Source organism: Theropithecus gelada, chromosome 9 (genome assembly GCF_003255815.1).
Source record: "Theropithecus gelada isolate Dixy chromosome 9, Tgel_1.0, whole genome shotgun sequence".
Taxonomy (NCBI): Eukaryota; Metazoa; Chordata; class Mammalia; order Primates; family Cercopithecidae; genus Theropithecus; species Theropithecus gelada.
In genome coordinates this window covers 66057081-66075854 of record NC_037677.1, presented here as the reverse complement: position 1 = coordinate 66075854, position 18774 = coordinate 66057081, and the positions used below count along the sequence as shown (strand labels likewise).

Here is an 18774-nt window from a genome sequence, read left to right as displayed (position 1 = left end):
ACCTAGGCACACAGAGGTTAAGCAATGTGACCAAGAAAACAGAGCTAGGATTTTTATGTGAGCACTCTAATTCCAAAGCCTACCGTTTAAAAAAAAAAAAAAAAAAAAAAGAATAGGTAACATATTTACATTGTTTTTAAAAAGGTATGCAGGGAAAAGTCTACTATGTATGTTCTCCATCAACCTAACTCTCACCACTTCTTTTCCCACCTCTACACCAAGAGTTACCAATGTTATTAGTTGTATATATCCTTCCAGGGTTTTTTGTGTATCTATAAGCAAATGCAAGTGTATATTTTTCTTTGTTTAAAAAACCCAAAATGTAGCTCTCTATACATTGCTCTCTACACCTTGCTCATTTTAATGTATATTAGAAACTGTCTTTAAAAAAAGTTAATATTTATTACTGTTCTTTTTTAGAATTTTCCTGCTTTTTCTTTTTCCATATGAACTTCAGTATCCATTTGTCTACTTCCCCAAAAAGTCACTTGACATTTTCATTAGGATCACACTAAATTTACAAATTAGGCCGGGCACGGTGGCTCAAGCCTGTAATCCCAGCACTTTGGGAGGCTGAGACGGGCGGATCACAAGGTCAGGAGATCGAGACCATCCTGGCTAACACGGTGAAACCCCGTCTCTACTAAAAAATACAAAAAACTAGCCGGGCGAGGTGGCGGGCGCCTGTGGTCCCAGCTACTCCGGAGGCTGAGGCAGGAGAATGGCGTAAACCCGGGAGGCGGAGCTTGCAGTGAGCTGAGATCCGGCCACTGCACTCCAGCCTGGGCGACAGAGCCAGACTCAGTCTCAAAAAAAAAAAAAAAAAAAAAAAAAAAAAAAAAAAAAATTTACAAATTAGAGAAAACTGACAGATTGATATGGTTGAATGTCCCTATCCATAAATGTGGTTTTCATTTGCTCAAGTTTTTTGTGTTCCTCAGTAATGCTTTCAAGTCTTCTTCATATAGGTCTTGCACATTTCTTACTACTTTATTGCTGGGTTATTTTGTTTCTCTCGCTATTATAAATGGTTTCTTTTCTTCCATTGTTCTTCTTATTGGTTCTTGTTTCTACTCAGCTTTAATTTCAACTTTGGGAGAATTACTTAATCTTCTGAAGACTGACTGTTCTCACCAAAACACATACTTTTGCAGGACAGATATAAGACTTTCGGATAATGAATAAGGATTCAGCACAGCTTTTGCAGGATAGATATAAGACTTTTCGATAATGAATAAAGGATTCAGCACAGTACCTGGCACATAATGGAGGTTTACTGCTACTATTTTTTTAATATCAGCATTACAATATGTGAATAATATTCTTTTTGTTTGCTTTTGAGGCAGTCTTGCTGTGTCACCCAGGCTGGAGTGCAGTGACACAAATAACGGTGGCGCAATCTTGGCTCACTGCAACCTCCACCTCCCAGGTTCAAGCAATTCTCCTGCCTTAGCCTCCCAAGTAGCTGAGATTACAGGTGCATGCCACCATACCCAGCTAATTTTTGTATTTTTTTAGTAGAGACAGAGTTTCACCATGTTGGCCAGGCTAGTTTCAAACCCCTGACCTTGTGATCCACCTACCTCGATTTCCCAAAGTTCTGGGAATACAGGCGTGAGCCACCAAGTCCAGCCGTAAATAATACATTCTAAATATTGCAACACTAAATTTCTCTCCAATTACATGGTTTGTGTATTTCTTCACCCTATACAATGCAGTACCAACTTATAATGTGTTCCCTTTTCCCCTTATTCTCAGTTGCAGAGGCTCATTCAACTTCCCAACTGAAAATGTGAATAGGTCTATGTTCAGGTACAGGTAACATCAACCAATCAGGCTTCTACCTAGTAACTCTTCAAAATATAAGGTTCATTCCTATTAGAGAGCCTACATATGAAATCTATAGCTAAGCAATACTTGGATTAGAAATTACATATATGCTGATTGATAAGTACTTTGGATCAATTCTGGGAAGCAATCTAACATCTACTTTATCCTTGTTATGCCACCCTAAAAAAAAAAAAAGTCACAAATGTCTTCTAATAATGTATAGGTAAAGTAGCTAAACTTTCTTTCCACTGCTTTTCAGATACTCCTAATTCTGCTCTTTAGGACCTCTTTTAGCCTTACCTGTTTCTTCCCCACGCCTGTTTCCCTTTCACAGAAGCAACAGCATTATCGCAAAAGGTGAATTTCCCAATAGCTCTTGCTTACATTGCCGGCATATATCCAACTTACAGTTAAAATTATTTCAGCTACTAGTGGAACCAAAAGCAACTTACACCTATGTCATTGCATCTTCTGACTGCAAAAGCTTTGTTTCCAGTAAGACCTGGAGGGAAGTCCTGAAGTCAAACATAGTAATTAAGAATAGGTTTGGCACTTTGGGAGGCTGAGGCAGGAGGATCATGAAGTCAGGAGGTCAATACTATCCTGGCTAACACAGTGAAACCCATCCCTACTAAAAATACAAAAAATTAGCCAGGCATCATGGCAGGCGCTTGTAGTCCCAGCTAAATGGGAAGCTGAGGCAGGAGAATGGCATGAACCCAGGAAGTGGAGCTTGTAGTGAGCCGAGATCGCACCACTGCACTCCAGCCTGGGCGACAGAGCGAGACTCCATCTCAAAAAATAAAAAAGAATAGGTTTGTGTCAGCTAAAGAATAAGCAAATGGGCCGGGAGCAGTGACTCACGCCTGTAATCCTACCACTTTGGGAGGCCGAGGCGGGCAGATAACTTCAGGTCAGGAGTTCCAGACCAACCTGACCAATATGGTGAAACCCCGTTTCTACTAAAAATACAAAAAAAAAAATTAGCCGGGCACGGTGGCGGATGCCTGTAATCCCAGCTACGTGAAAGGCTGAAGCAGGAGAATCGCTTGAACCTGGGAGGTGGAGGTTGCAGTGAGCAGAGATGGTGCCACTCACTCCAGCCTGGGTGACAGAGCAATACTCCATCTCAAAAAAAAAAAACAAAAAAAAACAAACAAAAAAAACCCTGTATATAGAAATTCAGGTTTACAAAACAGACGGAGGAGGCAACCATTTAGGTCACTTTAAATTTACAATGGTATTGTATCACCACGTGCCTTAAGCAGTCTTCCGAAAGTACGAAGTATTGTTAATGAATTATTAATTACTTAACAGGTTAGAACTGGGGAGAAGTCTACAGTTGGAATGTCAGCCTATCTAAACTGAAAATAAAACAAAATCGAAAATAAACACTTCACGCATTTAGCCCCCACTTACAGTACTACATTTCTTACTGCTCACTCAGTATTATTAAGTTTACCACAAAATTCGCCTTACCAGAATCTTTTAACTTGCCTCTTAAAATAAAAGAGAATATTTCTTCTCTTCCTGGATTCCTTATTTCTATCAGCTAATGATTCCACTTAGGATCATACCTGGCTCTTCCCTTTATGTTTATTATTTATTTCCATCTGGTTATCAAAGTCTGTCCATTCTTTCTGCCTCCCTAAGTCTCTCCATTATCTACCTGCTCCTTTCTTGCTTTAAAGTACTACCATTACAGCCTATTTCTTTACCTCCAATTTCTCTCCCTTTCAACCTTTCCTTTATAAATCCATTGTAATTCCCATTACAATCTATCAGTGGATATTCACCAAATTAAATTCAAGCTCTTGAATTTATTTCTATAATCTGACCTCAATTTTGCCTTTCTAACCTTCCTGCTCACTATTCTCAGACATCTGTTACATGGACTACTCTTCCCCCAGCCTCAAACTTGCCTGTTGCTATCTGATAGTATACTATCTCTACACGACACTGTTGTTTATACATCCTATAACACTTGGCATATTTTAATTGCATTTCTATTATTTGTGCATTTGTTTTCTATTCCCTATTAGGTTGTAATATTGTAATTATTTATTTATTTACCTTTATTATTATTATTATTTTTAGATGGAGTCTCACTGTGTTACCCAGGCTAGAGTGCAGATCTCGGCTCACTGCAACCTCTGCCTCCTGGGTTCAAGCAACTCTCCTGCCTCAGCGACCCGAGTAGCTGAGACTACAGGCACACCACTATGCCCAGCTAATTTTTCTATTTTTTTAGTAGCGACGGTGCTTCACTATGTTGGCCAGGCTGGTCTTGAACTCCTGACCTCGTGATCCGCTTGCCTCGGCCTCCCAAAGTGCTGTGTTTACAGGCGTAAGCCACCACGCTCGGCCTTGTCATACATTTTAAAAACTTTCATTTACAAATATCTAATGAGTATATAAACTTCGTAAAATGAGACACAACTGTGCTTAAACAATAAATTCAGTTCTCTTTCCTTAAAGATGTTCTTTTTCCTAAAGAAATAAACAGAGGTAGGTCAGGCGTGGTGGCTCACGCCTGTAAGCCCAGCACTTTGGAGGCCGAGGCGGGCGGATTAACTGAGGCCAGGAGTTCGAGACCAGCCTGGCCAACATGGCAAAACTCTGTCTCTACTAAAATTACAAAAAATTAGCAGGGCATGTTGGCGGGCATCTGTAATCCCAGCTACTCAGGAGGTCAAGGCAAGAGAGTCACTTGAACCTGAGAGGCGGAGGCTGCAGTGAGCCAAGATTGCACCATTGCACTTTAGCCTGGGCAACAAGAGCGAAACTCTATCTCAAATAATAATAAAGAAACAGAGTGGTAGCTCATGCCTGTAATCCCAGCATTTTGGGAGGGCGAAGTGGGCAGATCACTTGAGGCCAGGAGTTCTAGACCACCCTGGTCAACATGGCAAAATCCCACCTCTACTAAAAATACAAAAAATTAGCCGGGCATGGTGGCACACGCCTGTAATCCTAGCTGCTCTGGAGGCCGAGGCAGGAGAATCGCTTGAGCCCAGGAGACGGAGGTTGCCATGAGCCGAGATCATGCCACTGCACTCCAGCCTGGGCAACAGAGCAAAATCCTGTCCCCCCAAAATAAAAAATAATTAAAAGAAAGAAATAGGCGGGCACCATGGCTCAGGCCTGTAATCCCAGCAATTTGGGATGTCGTGGCAGGTGGATCACCTGAGGTCAGGAGTTCAAGACCAGCCTGGCCATCATGGTGAAACCCAATCTCTACTAAAAATACAAAACATTAGCCAAGTGTGGTGCCCGCATGCCTGCGATCTCAGCTACTCGGGAGGCTGAGGCAGGAGAATCATTTGAACCTGGGAGGCGGAGGTTGCAGTGAGCCAAGATGGCAACAGGCACTCCAGCCTAGGCAACAGAGTAAGATTCTGTCTTAAAAAAAAAAGAGAGAGAGAAAGAAAAAGAAATAAAGACTGAATTGATATATATGTTCATTGCAGTATTAACTTATAACAAAAATCTGGAAGTAAATTCTAAAAAATAGGCTGGGCATGGTGGCTCACGCCTGTAATCCCAGCACTTTGGGAGGCTGAGGCAGGTGGATCACGAGGTCAGGAGTTGGAGACCACCCTGGCCAATATGGTGAAACCCTGTCTCTATTAAAAATACAAAAAATTAGCCAGGAGTGGTGGCACGCATCTGTAATCCCAGCTACGCAGGAGGCTGAGACAGGAGAATCACTTGAACCCAGGAGGCAGAGGCTGCGGTGAGTGGAGTTCGCGCCATGCACTCCAGCTTGGGAAACAGAGCAAGGCTCCGTCTCAAAAAAAAAAAAAAAAAATCCAAAAAATAGAATACTTAAATAAATTTTGGTACATCTAAATGATAAAATGTTAATTATATTCCTAAATATTCCCAATATTCCTAAAATTTTAAAACATGGGAAAATACTAAATTATTATCAGGAGAAAAAAGTTGAGATACAAGAACACACTCCCAGTTTTTAATCAGAAACATATATGAATATAGAAAAGGTCTCATGTGACAATACTATTTACCTATGCATGATGGCATTATAGTTTTTACTTTCCTATGTGTTAGAAATTCTCTACCAAGAACTTGTAATACTAAAAATGTGTTATTTCAGAATAGTATAACACCTAGCAAAGGAATAAAATGAGGCGAATCTTAGATATGAATAAAAAAGTAATTAAGATATTTTCAAATAATTTGTGAAAAGCCCATTACTAAAGGATTCTAGAATGTCTTATGGCCAAGAAAGGCTAAACCAAAATTCTGCCATGCTAGAAATGAACACAAAAGAGTAAATCTAGGCAAATAAAACATTACGGTTTAAGGAATAAGCCATCGAAATGCAAGAAATTTCCCTTAAAAAAAAAACAACTCTAATAAGGCCTGGCATGGTGGTTCATGCCTATAATCCCAACACTTTGGGAGTCTGAGGTGGGATGATCACTTCGAGACCAGCCTGGGCAAAAGAGTGGAACCCTGTCTCTACAAAAAATACAAATATATGCTGGGCCTGGTGGCATGCACATGTGGTCCCAGCTACTCAGCAGGCTGAGGTAAGAGGATTCCTGAACGCAGGGAAGTTGAGGCTACAGTGAGCCACAGTTTAACTACTGTACTCCAGTGACAGCAAGATCCTGTCTAAAAAAACAAAACTCCAATAAAATGTATAATTACACACAGCATAGGTTTTTCTCACATATAAGGTAACCATCATAATTTATTACGATTTAAAATAACTGCCTTTTAAATTCTATCAATATGAAAAAAAAAATCCGGGGGAACAGGAAGTTCAACCATGAGCTCATTAATATAGTTTCCTCATTAGTGTTACCCATTTTTCTACTAATATTATCCAAGCCCAAATAAACTTTTATATAAACATTTGAGTATGCCGCTTCTATTCGATTCTTTCATATGTATCCCAAGCACTTGATATACTTTATAGCCTAGGAATACAGAAGTAACTTTTATTTCTTCAAAGCAGTTTTAAAAATGCATGCCTTTGTGAGAAATGAGCTTGAAAAACAGTGCTACATTTGTATGATCTATTGGGAACATGGAACCCTAAGAGTCCTTACTAAGGAGATAATGGAAATTAGACTCCCTAGACTGCCATCTGCAGCAAGAATCACTAACTACCCAAATTGTGAAACCAAAATCTACCGCACTGCTAAATCTTTTAAGGAAAGTATGTGGCTCACTTCTAATCATGTAAAAACATTAACATACCCAAGAGAAAATCACTGGTTCCAAGTCCTTTAAAGAAGCTTCCCTTTGTTAGACTGCTCAGATTAGGCATCTACTGCTATTTTTGTCTTCTGTGTAGGTTTTAAGAGTTTTATAAAGCATCCACCAAACCAATGCATCTTAGAGAGAGATGCATGTATTTACATAGTGGACTTTATACAACATAACTAATCCAAGTTCCAAGGTTAGCCACCAAATCAATTCTGCAAGTCAGTTACTATGGACCTTGGATTGTAGTACAACATAGCAGTTAGACAAGGGGATGTATACAATATATAATAGAAAACAGGAAAGACAGAGTATTACCATAGTTAAGTTTCTGTTCATTTGTTTAAATATTCTTCATACCACACAGAGTTATAATGAAGTATCAAAGTGGCATCAGAATGTAAGCATCTTGGTAAAATAATGATTTAACAGGCCATCAAATAGAATGGCAGGGAAACAATCTGTGCGCTAGTATTTGATCTACCTCAAACAGAAGATATTACTATAAATAATTCTAAACATAAGCACAATTTAGTGAATAAGGTAGGAGACTGGTAGACTCCAACTTTCAGATTCAACTTATAGCTGTTCACCAGTCACCTATTTTGACAAGTTACTTACCAACTTGTGCTGCCATTTCTCCGTAAATTTATCCCCTAAGATGAGGATAATCCTTGCAAATTGTGTCACAAGCATTTTGAAAGGAACCATGAGTTATTGTGTAATGCTCTTGAAATTCCTCAGATGTAGGGTCCTACACAAAGTAAAGTATTATTATACATTTCTCTAACAGTAGTCATCTGTTTGCATTATGATTTTTTTTTCCTACCCTTGACACTGTGATTCTTGGGCGCTAACCTTTCTCAAAGTAAAGTGTTCAAAGCAAGCCTCCACTCCTGACCCAAGTAATTACTTTTTTCAAATCTATCATCCACATCTTTCTCTTCCTTAGAAGGTATTGTGAAAACCGGGAGTTATAAAACACAATGAGCTTCTTTGGTTTAAATGCTCTGGTTCAGTAAGAAATGTGTGGGATAATCTGGTATTTTTATTTTTAACCCACCCTTAAGTGAGTAACTTTATTTCCCATAGTTATATTTTCCTGTATTACTTTTTAAATTTCAACTATATTTTATAGATTTGTTTTATGAACAGAGAGAGGACAGGTCAGAAAAATGAAGAAGCAAGAAAGGCAAACCAAGTAATCACTACTATGTGACCAAAATGCTTTTATTGGAATGACTCAACAGTAGAAATTACCATTCGAGGATATGGAAAACATAGAATCAATGCTCATGATCTTTAAAAAAAAGTTCAACATAAACCACAATAAATTTTATCATACTATTAAAACTATTACCTATAAACTCTGCTAATCAAGTTAGTCTTCCATTCAGTGATACACTAGACATATTTGAATTTTTGTTTGTGTTGGTACAATATTACATTTTGAAAACAGAACTCTCAATCTTCTCATCAGTTTTTAAAATGATTTTTGAGTTTATGCACAAGGGGGATGATAATAAAATATGCTGTCTTCATTATATAACCTTAGTTACAAGATAGTAATTTTTAAAAGATTTTTCTTGGCTGCCACACACAGTAGCTCATCCCTATAAATCCCAGCAATCTGGGGAAGCCAGGGCAGGAGGATAGCTTGAGGACTGGCGTTTGAGACCAGACTGGGCAACATACGAAGACCCCCATCTCTAACAAACATAAAAAAATTGGCCAGGCCTGGTGGCTCACGCCTGTAATCCCAGCATTTTGGGAGGCCGAGGTGGGCAGATCACCTGAGGTCAGGAGTTCAAGACCACCCTGGCCAACATGGTGAAACCCTGCCTCTACTAAAAATATAAAAAAATTAGCCGGGTGTGGCGGCACACACCTGTAGTCCCAGCTACTCGGGAGGCTGAGACAGGAGAATCACTTGAACACAAGATGTGGAGGCTGTAGTGAGCAGAGATCACACCACTGAACTCCACCCCGGGTGACAGAGCAAGACTCTATCTCAAAAAAAAAAAAAAAAATTAAGCAGGCATGGTGGCACATAAATGTAGTCCCAAATACCGGGGAAGCTGAGGTAGGAGGATCACTTGAGCCCAGGAGTCCAAGGCTACAGTGAGCTATTATCATACCACTGCAATGAGCAACTGTTGCTTGAGCAACAGAACAAGATCCCATCTCAAAAAAATAAAAATAAAAAATAAAAAAACCCTTGGAATTACAATAAAACACTGATGGAAACCACCTTTCTCAAAGGTGAACAAATATTCTTCTACCTTCTAAATATAGCAAAGGAAAAGATTTGTAAGATTAAGGATAAAAATCACAAGATTTAGGATAAAAATGACAAAATTTAGGGTGGTCTCAAGATGTGCTAGCCAAGTGACCCTATTAGTCTCTTAATCTCTTTTAACCTCAGTGTCCTCATCTGTAAAATAGGGACCATGATACCTGCCTTAGCTACATACAACTGTTGTGAGAATTAAATGAAACACTCCATTTGAAAGAATGTTATAAAACACAAAAAACTATTTTTTAGATAACAGGGCTTGTTTTTAAACAGAACACCACTTTATTTATAAATTATGGTCACAAAACAGTTTAATATTGTTTCTAACATGAAACAAATGGAAATCAATGTGCAAAACATATAGTTAGGACCATGGTCACCAAATTATACCTATGATTAGATATACAGTAAGAAAAGGATCTTTTAAAGAAAAGTATACTTCCCATACTTAAAATCTTCAGAACTGAATTTGAAAGTCTAAAAAAACCAATTCATTTAAATGGACTGGTTTAGCACACTGAAGATTAAATAAATTTATTTGTTAGCTATAAATTAAAAAATTGATACATTAACTTAAAAGTATTTTAAAGTTCTTATGAAGAAAAAAAACATGAAAGTGAAACAGACATTCACTTCTCTGGAAATAATTCAGAAAAAGCTAGTAGTGATAGAAAAGGACATACATATACAAGACAATACAGATGAAAATAAACATAATCTGCACCTTTAGTATAATAAAGGAATTCAGTTAAATCTTTCTATGTGGTTCCTAAAAAGTCCAGAACAGAAACACCGCTTTTCAATAGGCCACAGGTTAAATCTATTTATTACATTGTCAGGCCAACTCCTCCAGTAGGTTATTATGAATCTCAAGAATAATTTATCCTTAATAAGGCTACCTCTTTCTCTTTTATTCCTTATTAGTTATGGAATATGTATATTTATAAAGCCAATCTACATAAAGAAACAATTCTTAGTTCCGTCCATTCTATCTGCCTTCTGACACAAGTTTAAAGCTCTTGGGAAGTCGGCTCGGCATGGTGGCTCACGCCTGTAATCCCAGCACTCTGGGAGGCCAAGGCGGGCAGATCTCGAGGTCAGGATATCGAGACCATCCTGGCTAACACGGTGAAACCCCGTCCCTACTAAAAATACAAAAAATTACCCGGGCATGGTGGCACGTGCCTATAGTCCCAGCAACTCGGGAGGCTGAGGCAGGATAATCGCTTGAACCTGGGAAGCAGAGGTTGCAGTGAGCAGAGATCATGCCACTACATTCCAGCCTGGGCAACAGAGTGAGACTCTGTCTCAAAACAAAACAAAACAAAACAAACAAACAAAAAACCTCTTGTGAAGTGAACTATGTTTATTACATGGTCCCAGAAATACAACCAACTTGCTCAATTACCAGAAGACTTTAAAATAAATAAGATCCAGCAACTTTTTTATCTTTTAATCCAGTCCTCAAATTTACAAATTTAAAAAGGGGTTGGGGAAATGACACATTTAAATCATTAACGAATTATTCCAAATATAAATAACTTTAGTTAAAAAATTCTTAAAATTTAGTGAAAAACATTATTTAAAAAACATCTTAGCCCAGGAGCGGTGGCTCATGCTTGTAATTCAGCTCTTTGGGAGGCCAAGGCAGGCGGATCACCTGAGGTCAGTTCAAGACTAGCCTGGCCAACATGGTAAAACCCCATCTCTACTAAAAATACGAAAAGTAGCCAGGCATGGTGGTGGGCGCCTGTAATCCCAGCTACTCGGGAGGCTGAAGCAGGAGAATTGCTTGAACCTGGGAGGCGGAGGTAGCCGTGAGCCAAGACGGCGCCATTGCACTCCAGCCTGGGCAACAAGAGCGAAACTCTGTCTCAAAAAAAAAAAAAAAAAAAAATCTTCAATCAAGGCTGAGATTAAAAGGTGACGTTCCTATGAGAGCAACTACTACTTTTTGAAGTTCCTTCTCTTCCCTCTGAAACCTAGGTTCACTTCAATGTATCACTGAACCAGAACTTCTGATAATAAAAAGCTTTTCTCAGGATCAGCATCACCCTCCCTCTACAAAACTAAGCTATTTCAGCTCCAGACTTATTTCCTAGCTGTTTATGTGATCACCAATAGAATTAAATGTAAGCCTTCATTTTCTCCCAGAAATCTTACTCTAATTCTATCCCATAATATTTCCCATCATTTAAATTTCTTAGGCTCAAAGTACATAGCATATCATGTCTAATTTCTAATTCTCTCCAGTTGTTCATGTACACCTTAACTCCCAACCCAGACTCTAAATTTCTCAAAGACAAAGTTAATGCCTGTCACTTTTCTCTTCCATAGACTGTGGTGTAATCGGGACAACAATGAGGCAATCCTAAAGAGGTATCCCAAATTAGGGAAACTCACCACCCCAACTTTACATTACCAAATAATGTTTCCAGGTTGAATCAAGATGATATAGATGTCACAATGCAATCATCACAATGTCAACATGACCACAAAGAAGCCTATTCTAGCTAGTTAAGTTTCTCAGAATTTCATCTATATAGTTGGAAGCCGTTCCTGGCACTATAATCATTATACTATTAGTACACAGTATCTGCCTCTAACACTTAAACATTTTAAACCTCAGTAGACATAAGTAACTATACTGGCAATTCCTATGTGCTGGCTTTTTACTTTCTACTTGCTTTACAGCCTTTCAGAAATTATTAAAGTAATACAGAGAGATGTTCAGTTATTTCTATGGGGCATGCTAAAGTACAAAGAACAGCAGCAGCTTCGGTACCATGAAAATCTCAACCTGAGGCAGCATTCCAAGTTAAGCAAAAATAGAAAAGGGCCCATTTGTCTCCGGAGCAGAGACAATCATCAAATGCATATCAGTAAATTACCATTCATTTCTATCAATATGACCACCTCAATGCCTGAGATTATGAAAATCTGGTAGGAATCCATAAAACGTTCTTAGACAGGTAGAGTACAAGAAAGCTGCCATTTACTGAATTCTGCAAGAATTAAAAATCTATTTTACGAATGTCACTATCATTTATCCAATAAAAAATAAATTACAAATTAAGGCAGAAGAAAATACACTAAGACCTTAACCACAAAGAAAGGATGAAAACAATACAGTATTTGCAAGTCAGAAAAGTGAGATTTGGCATGGTCTTGAGATGATGTGAAGGATGAATCGTGCCTTAATTTAATGTCTGAATATCTCAGATTACATTAATCTCTCAAAAGTTGAGTAACAACAGAAACCACTTAAATAAACAACTGATAAAATAACTGCCATAGAAAATACTGAAGTGCCATTATTGTTACAGTTAAAAGAAACTGTTTAAGTCAGTATAGCTGCAGTCTCATCTGAATTTACCACCTGAAATCATTAACTTTTAGTTATCATAATTGAAAGCAAAACTCACATAACAATGATATTCCTAAATGTAGAAATATTTGATTTTAAAATACAATATCCAGGAAAACAGAACATGAAATGTGACCAAATTCCTCAAAATTCTCATTACCCTACAAATTATTTAATTTTGCTTGTACAACTATTACAAAATAGGACACTTCATAGTCACAAAATCTTGAATAGCTAGCAATGCTACAGAAAGTAAAAGATTAGAGGAATAAAAGATATTTCTAACTAAACCAAATAAAATTACATGTTTAAAATACTATGACAGAGGGATAAAAAGAATAAAAACATATTTTAGGCAAGCAAGTCAAAGTAAAAAGCTTTTCGTCTTGTTTTCTTCCCCCACTCCCAAGGTAAGGTAAACACAAAGTAAATTATGCATTTAAAATCTATCCACGTTGCCTGAACAGAATTTATTAAAGAGGACCTGCACACTACACATTCTGTACCAAAGACCTATATACGGCAGGCTGATTTTCTTTATTGTTTTATATTGTCATACAAAATAAGGTTTTATAATACTAGTAAAAAAAAAAGAAACCACAACATAAAGTACTTAGAACCATACAAATATACAAATAGAATGGAAATACATAACTTCTACTTTGCTTTTAAAGTTTGATAAACATATAATTACAACTAGAGAAATTATATGATGATTCAAATTTAAAATGATATAATTATTAGAAATAGCAAATTTTAAAAACGTTTCAACTTACCTGGTTTCTTTCTGGATTTTTCATGACCTAGCTGTCCTAGATCATTACATCCACAAGTGTACACTGTTCCATCATCCAGAACAAATACAGTATGTCTGAGTCCACATCCTACATCTCGGACCTTTTTATTTATAAAGAAGTCACTTTTTCTGGGCTCTAGTACAATTTCTTCATCAATTCCACCCAAACCTAGCTGTCCAAAGGATGCATTGCCCCAGCACAACATGTTTGTAATTATTTTGGTCTTCCAGTTTCAATAAAAAATTCTCTTCTGAAACCCCGGAAAGTTGGAGGTACCCTATGTCTGAGGAAATAGAAAGAAGTTAATATGACTTCAAAGAAAAAAGGATGTATAATTGCTCTTTCAAGTGCTAGGCTACAATAATTGCTACATGGTAAACACTAAATTTACTTTATAACATGGTACATAAGTATCATTGTTTCAAAAACCAATCAGTTGTATTTTTTTTAATGTATCATACAGAAAGTTTTAGGGAAAATATGTCACTTTCTACGATCCTTTGCAAAATTTAAAACATATTAACTAGTTTTGACTTCTGGTTATCTTGTGATAGACTAAACTAATGGGAGTAAGTACCTTGATGAAATTAATCACAATTTTTTCTACTTTTTGCTTTAAATAATTTCAGTGGGAGCAAGAAATAAGACATCTTTTCACTGCCCAAGAAGCAAATATACCCAGTGAAAAATTTAGCCAACTGCAGAAACATAACCTTGCAATCTCCCTCAAATCCTAGTATAATTAAGCCTTCTAATACCTACCTCCACATCAACAGAAAATGGAAGTTCTTATCTGTAACAGAAATAAAACCAACAATGGAAATTTAAAGCAATTTTCCACAATTTAAACGACTCTCCCAATTATTCTTAATAGGCCAGAGAGAAAATGAGGATTCTCTTACCAAACCACAATCTCAAATCACCTCCAAAGATCCCATTTTTCAAATCAAAATACTAACATTCCAACCTCACTAATTTTAAAACTAAATCAATTTGCATAATTATAATACAGAAAAAAACTCATGCAGTTTAAATATCAATTCTCTCCAAAATTCAACCTCTTTTATTACAATTGGTAACCGGGACTAAAAAACTCTCCCGTGAGCAATCTATATCTATCTATACTTCTGAGACAATTATTTAAAGATTGGCGGGGGTTAACTGCAAATAACTCCAGCACTGCTGATTTTTCAAGAATAGGAATGGGGGCTGGGGCACTGATAGTCTGATGGCGAAATCTGTAGAACTTTCCAGCACATTGACTATTTCTTCACTTGTAAAGACACAAATAACAGAGTCCACTTCATCTATACATACGTAGATTTTTAAACACATCGCGTTACTAAATCTCATAATTACAGGAAGTCAGCCTTATTCTGTAGTAGTCATGCACATTCCTACAGAGCCTGCGAAGTCTCAACCTCAATTTTCCTACGTTCCTGTTAGCAAGTGCCCAAGGTGTCCCATTCCACGACCCATCATCCTCTAACAAGTTTGATTTCATTCTTTCGGGGCATCAGAACTCTATAATTCCCAAGACTTCTGCATTGTCTTCCCATATTTAAAAAACAAGAGTAATACAGGAAAATACCCCGACTTCAGCGCGCGAGGTCTAACCACCCTTTTCTTTAAAGCACAGAGGCGTCTCTCGCCAGCAACAGGTAGGGAAATGAGAAGCAGTTTAGTCCCGTCTTTCCTGAACGTGCACCCAGATCAGCTCATGGGGACCGGGAAAGAGAAATCATCTGCACACACCCAACCTCGCGGCCGAGCAGACAACTACCGCAACCGGCCGCTCGCAACAGCCTCAGAGGCCGGCGGCCGAGGCTTGGCAGCCCGCGGCCTCAACCTGAGAGAAGCCCATCCCCAGGGAGGTGCGACATTCCAGCCCCGGGGCCAGGGAGCCACAACCCTGCCCTCGCCCCACGCCCCTCACCCCTAGGAAGCGCTGAGAAAGCGCCCTGTGCCGAGCCGGCCTGCATCCGCCCAGCCCGGCCTGCCCCTCCCTAACGCCGTCACACGCCCCCGAACCCACTGGGGCCACAACTCGCCCAGCCCTTCAGGGCAGGGGAAGCCCAAGGTGACGGGGGGCGGCCCTTCCCCAGAGACCAAGGCAGCGCGGTCGCTGAAGCAGGTATCCGGCTCCTGGGACCCTCCTCCGTCAGCCAGTGGCGGTGATCACCAGGGCACCTCCGGCGTCTGTGCCGCTGCTCCGCTGCTCCCCTCCCCGGCCCCTGTGAAACTTTACCGGGTTCCTTAGAGAAAAGCGGACGCCACTGCTGTCCAGTCCAGAGACAGCCGTCAGCGACCCGGATGGAGCGGGCGGGGAAGAACAGGAGGCAAGCGGGGCGGAAAGCACTAGGGGTGGGGAGAGTTGGGGAAGAGACTGGGTAGGAGAAGGCAGAGGGGGAGGTGGCCACGCGAGGGAGGCGGGGGAGGGGCTGGCCGGAAGTGAACCGCAGAGCACGCGCGCGAGCCCGCCCACTTCCCGGCCCCCGCGCCTGCGCCGGAATACTCCCGGGGGCGCCTGGCCACAGGCGCCTGCGCAGTGTGCTGCTTTGCGTTGCTTTAAGAGGGAAAAGTCAAATACAGAAAACTGGAGTTTGCGAAGACAAACGAAGAAGGTATAAACTGTTTTTGAGAATGCTTCGGCATGCACAGAGCCTTTTAATGAAGAAAATCACTTTGTTTTTTGGTTTGGTTGTCTTTGTGCTCATGGATGCTAGCTGGTCTTTTTATTATTTTACTCTCCCTTTTCCCAAGGAGATTTTAAGTAGCAGATGAAACATCACGATTATGAATATAAAGACTGGTGAAGAGTTATTTTATCCCATGGCCTCAACTGGAGCCAGTCTGAGGATGTCAGATGTATTGATAGCAATGGTTAAAGCTACTCGAACTAATAACACCACCAGTTCAGGTTCCTGTTACAGCGTTGGCTCCCATCACTTTCTACACTCCCCCTGAAAGATAGGCTTGAATTGCAGGGCCTCATTCTATCAGAGAAAATTACACATTTGGCTGCAGTCCCTGATTCATAAAAACGAAGTCTGGATCTCCTAGGCTAGCCTTAACTTCTTAAAAAGCAGGAGAACTTGAAACAAAGCACTTTTGAAATTCTAAGTTTGGCATTGCTAGAATGAATATTCAGTACCTAGAAGAAGTTCCACAAATAGGCCATCTTTCTTTTTCTTTTCTTATTTTTATTTATTTATTTTATTTATTTATTTTTTTGAGACAGAGTCTTGCTCTGTGCCCCAGGCTGGAGTGCAATGGCGCGGCGCAATCTTGGTTCACTGGAACTTTCGCCTCAGCCTCCCGAGTAGCTGGGACAACGGACATGCGCCGCCACGCGCGGCTAATTTTTGTACTTTTAGTAGAGACAAGGTTTCGCCGTATTGGTCAGGCTGGTCTCAAACTCCTTACCTCAGGCGATCCACCTGCCTCGGCCTCCCAAAGTGCTGGGATTACAGGCGTGAGCCACCGCGCCTGGCCTGTTTCTTTATCTCTTGTTGAAAAACATGTTTTAGGTAAGAATTGTCTGTTCTAGAATATGTTTAAGTGTGTGTATTCGTGTCCTAGGCTTGCCATAATAAATTAAAACAGATTGAGAGGCTTAAAACAACAGAAATTTATTGTCTCACAGTTCTGAAGGCCAGAATTTCAAAATCAAGGTGAAAACAAGGTTAGTTCTCTCTTGGGGCCTCTGAGAGATAATCTTTTCCAGCCTTCTCCTCTAGCTTCTGATGGTTGCCAACAATCCTTGGCAATCCTTGTCGAAGCATCCCTCTTCACCTTGTTTTCACTGTGTGTCTGTGTCCAAATTTCCCTTTTATAAGGACACCAGATATCGGATTAGAGCCTACCCTGCCTGATCCATTATGACCTCATCTTAACGTTATTACATCTGCAAAGAACTCATTTCCAATTAAAGGTCACATTTGGCCGGGCGCAGTGGCTCACGCCTGTAATCCCAGCACTATGGGAGGCCGAGGTGGGCGGATCACCTGAGGTCGGGAGTTCGAGACCAGCCTGACTAACATGCAGAAACCCTGTCTCTACTGAAAAAATACAAAATTAGCCGGGCGTGGTGGCGCATTCCTGTAATCCCAGCTCCTCAGGAGGCTGAGGCAGGAAAATCCCTTGAACCTGGGAGACGGAGGTTTTGCAGTGAGCCTAGAGCGCGCGATTGCACTTCAGCCTGGGCAACAAGAGCAAAACTCCATCTCAAAAAAAAAAGTTCACATTCACAGGTACTGGAGGTTAGGACTTCAGCTTATATTTTGAGGGATCAAATTTAACCCACAACAGTATGTTACAGAAATGAATGTAGAGGCCGGGCGCGGTGGCTCACGCCTGTAGTCCCAGCACTTTGGGAGGCCGAGGCGGGCAGATCACGAGGTCAGGAGATCGAGACCATCCTGGCTAACACGGTGAAACCCCGTCTCTACTAAAAATACAAAAAGCTAGCCGGGCGAGGTGGCGGGTGCCTGTAGTCCCAGCTACTCGGGAGGCTGAGGCAGGAGAATGGCGTGAACCTGGGAGGCGGAGCTTGCAGTGAGCCGAGATCGCGCCACTGCACTCCAGCCTGGGCGACAGAGCAAAACTCCGTCTCAAAAAGAAAACAAAAGAAAAAAGAAAAGAAATGAATGTAGAATGACAAAATGCTTAAGCAAGGAAAGCATAATTTCAACATTAGAAATGGTAGGAATGTTCACAAAAAATACTCATATTTTGAGTTTCATTACTCTTGTTGGCCTTCTTTTTTTTTTTGAGGTGGGGTCTTGCTCATCTCTGCTCACTGCAATCTACACCTCCCGGGCTCAACGGATCCTCTCACCTCAGCCTCCTGAGTAGCTGGGACTACAGACACATGCCACCACGCTCGGCTAATTTTTGTATTTTTTGTAGAGACAGGGTCTTGCCATGTTGCCTAGGCTAATCTACAACTCCTGGGCTCTAGTAATCTGCCCACCTTGGCCTCCCAGAGTGCTGGAACTACAGGTGTGAGCCACTGCTCCAGGCCTCTTGTAGGATTTTTGTTTGTGGTCTTTTAACCTTTAGGGCTTGTTGCCTCAGAATATATCATTAAAAGGGAAGTTATGGAATTCAGGATCTTTAAGATATACATTTGATGCTACAATACATAAAAATTAAAATGTAAGCGACTTAATATAATAAAAGTGTATTTTTTAACCTTTTTAGCGGTCCAAATAAGTGTTCCTAATGAGTGAAAACTGATTTCC

The 18774-nt window shown here is 40.0% G+C and overlaps 1 protein-coding gene across 6 annotated transcripts in view; it reads right to left on the bottom strand.

The window, feature by feature from the left end:
- Nucleotides 1-15981, bottom strand: part of HERC4 (HECT and RLD domain containing E3 ubiquitin protein ligase 4) — a 151664-nt gene extending 135683 nt beyond the window's left edge. For 4 of the 6 annotated variants that reach the window (XM_025396583.1, XM_025396585.1, XM_025396584.1 and 1 more), the window contains exons 1-3: nt 15777-15981; nt 14291-14321; nt 13508-13811 (exon numbers count right to left, since the gene is read on the bottom strand). In XM_025396583.1, the coding sequence (XP_025252368.1) occupies nt 13508-13733 (226 nt within the window). In that variant the 5' untranslated portion in view covers nt 13734-13811; nt 14291-14321; nt 15777-15981. Of the gene's footprint in view, nt 1-9623; nt 11234-13507; nt 13812-14290; nt 14322-15776 lie in introns of those variants that run through there. The other 2 variants (XM_025396587.1, XM_025396586.1) reach the window with 2 other exon arrangements.
- Nucleotides 15982-18774: the final 2793 nt, after the last annotated feature.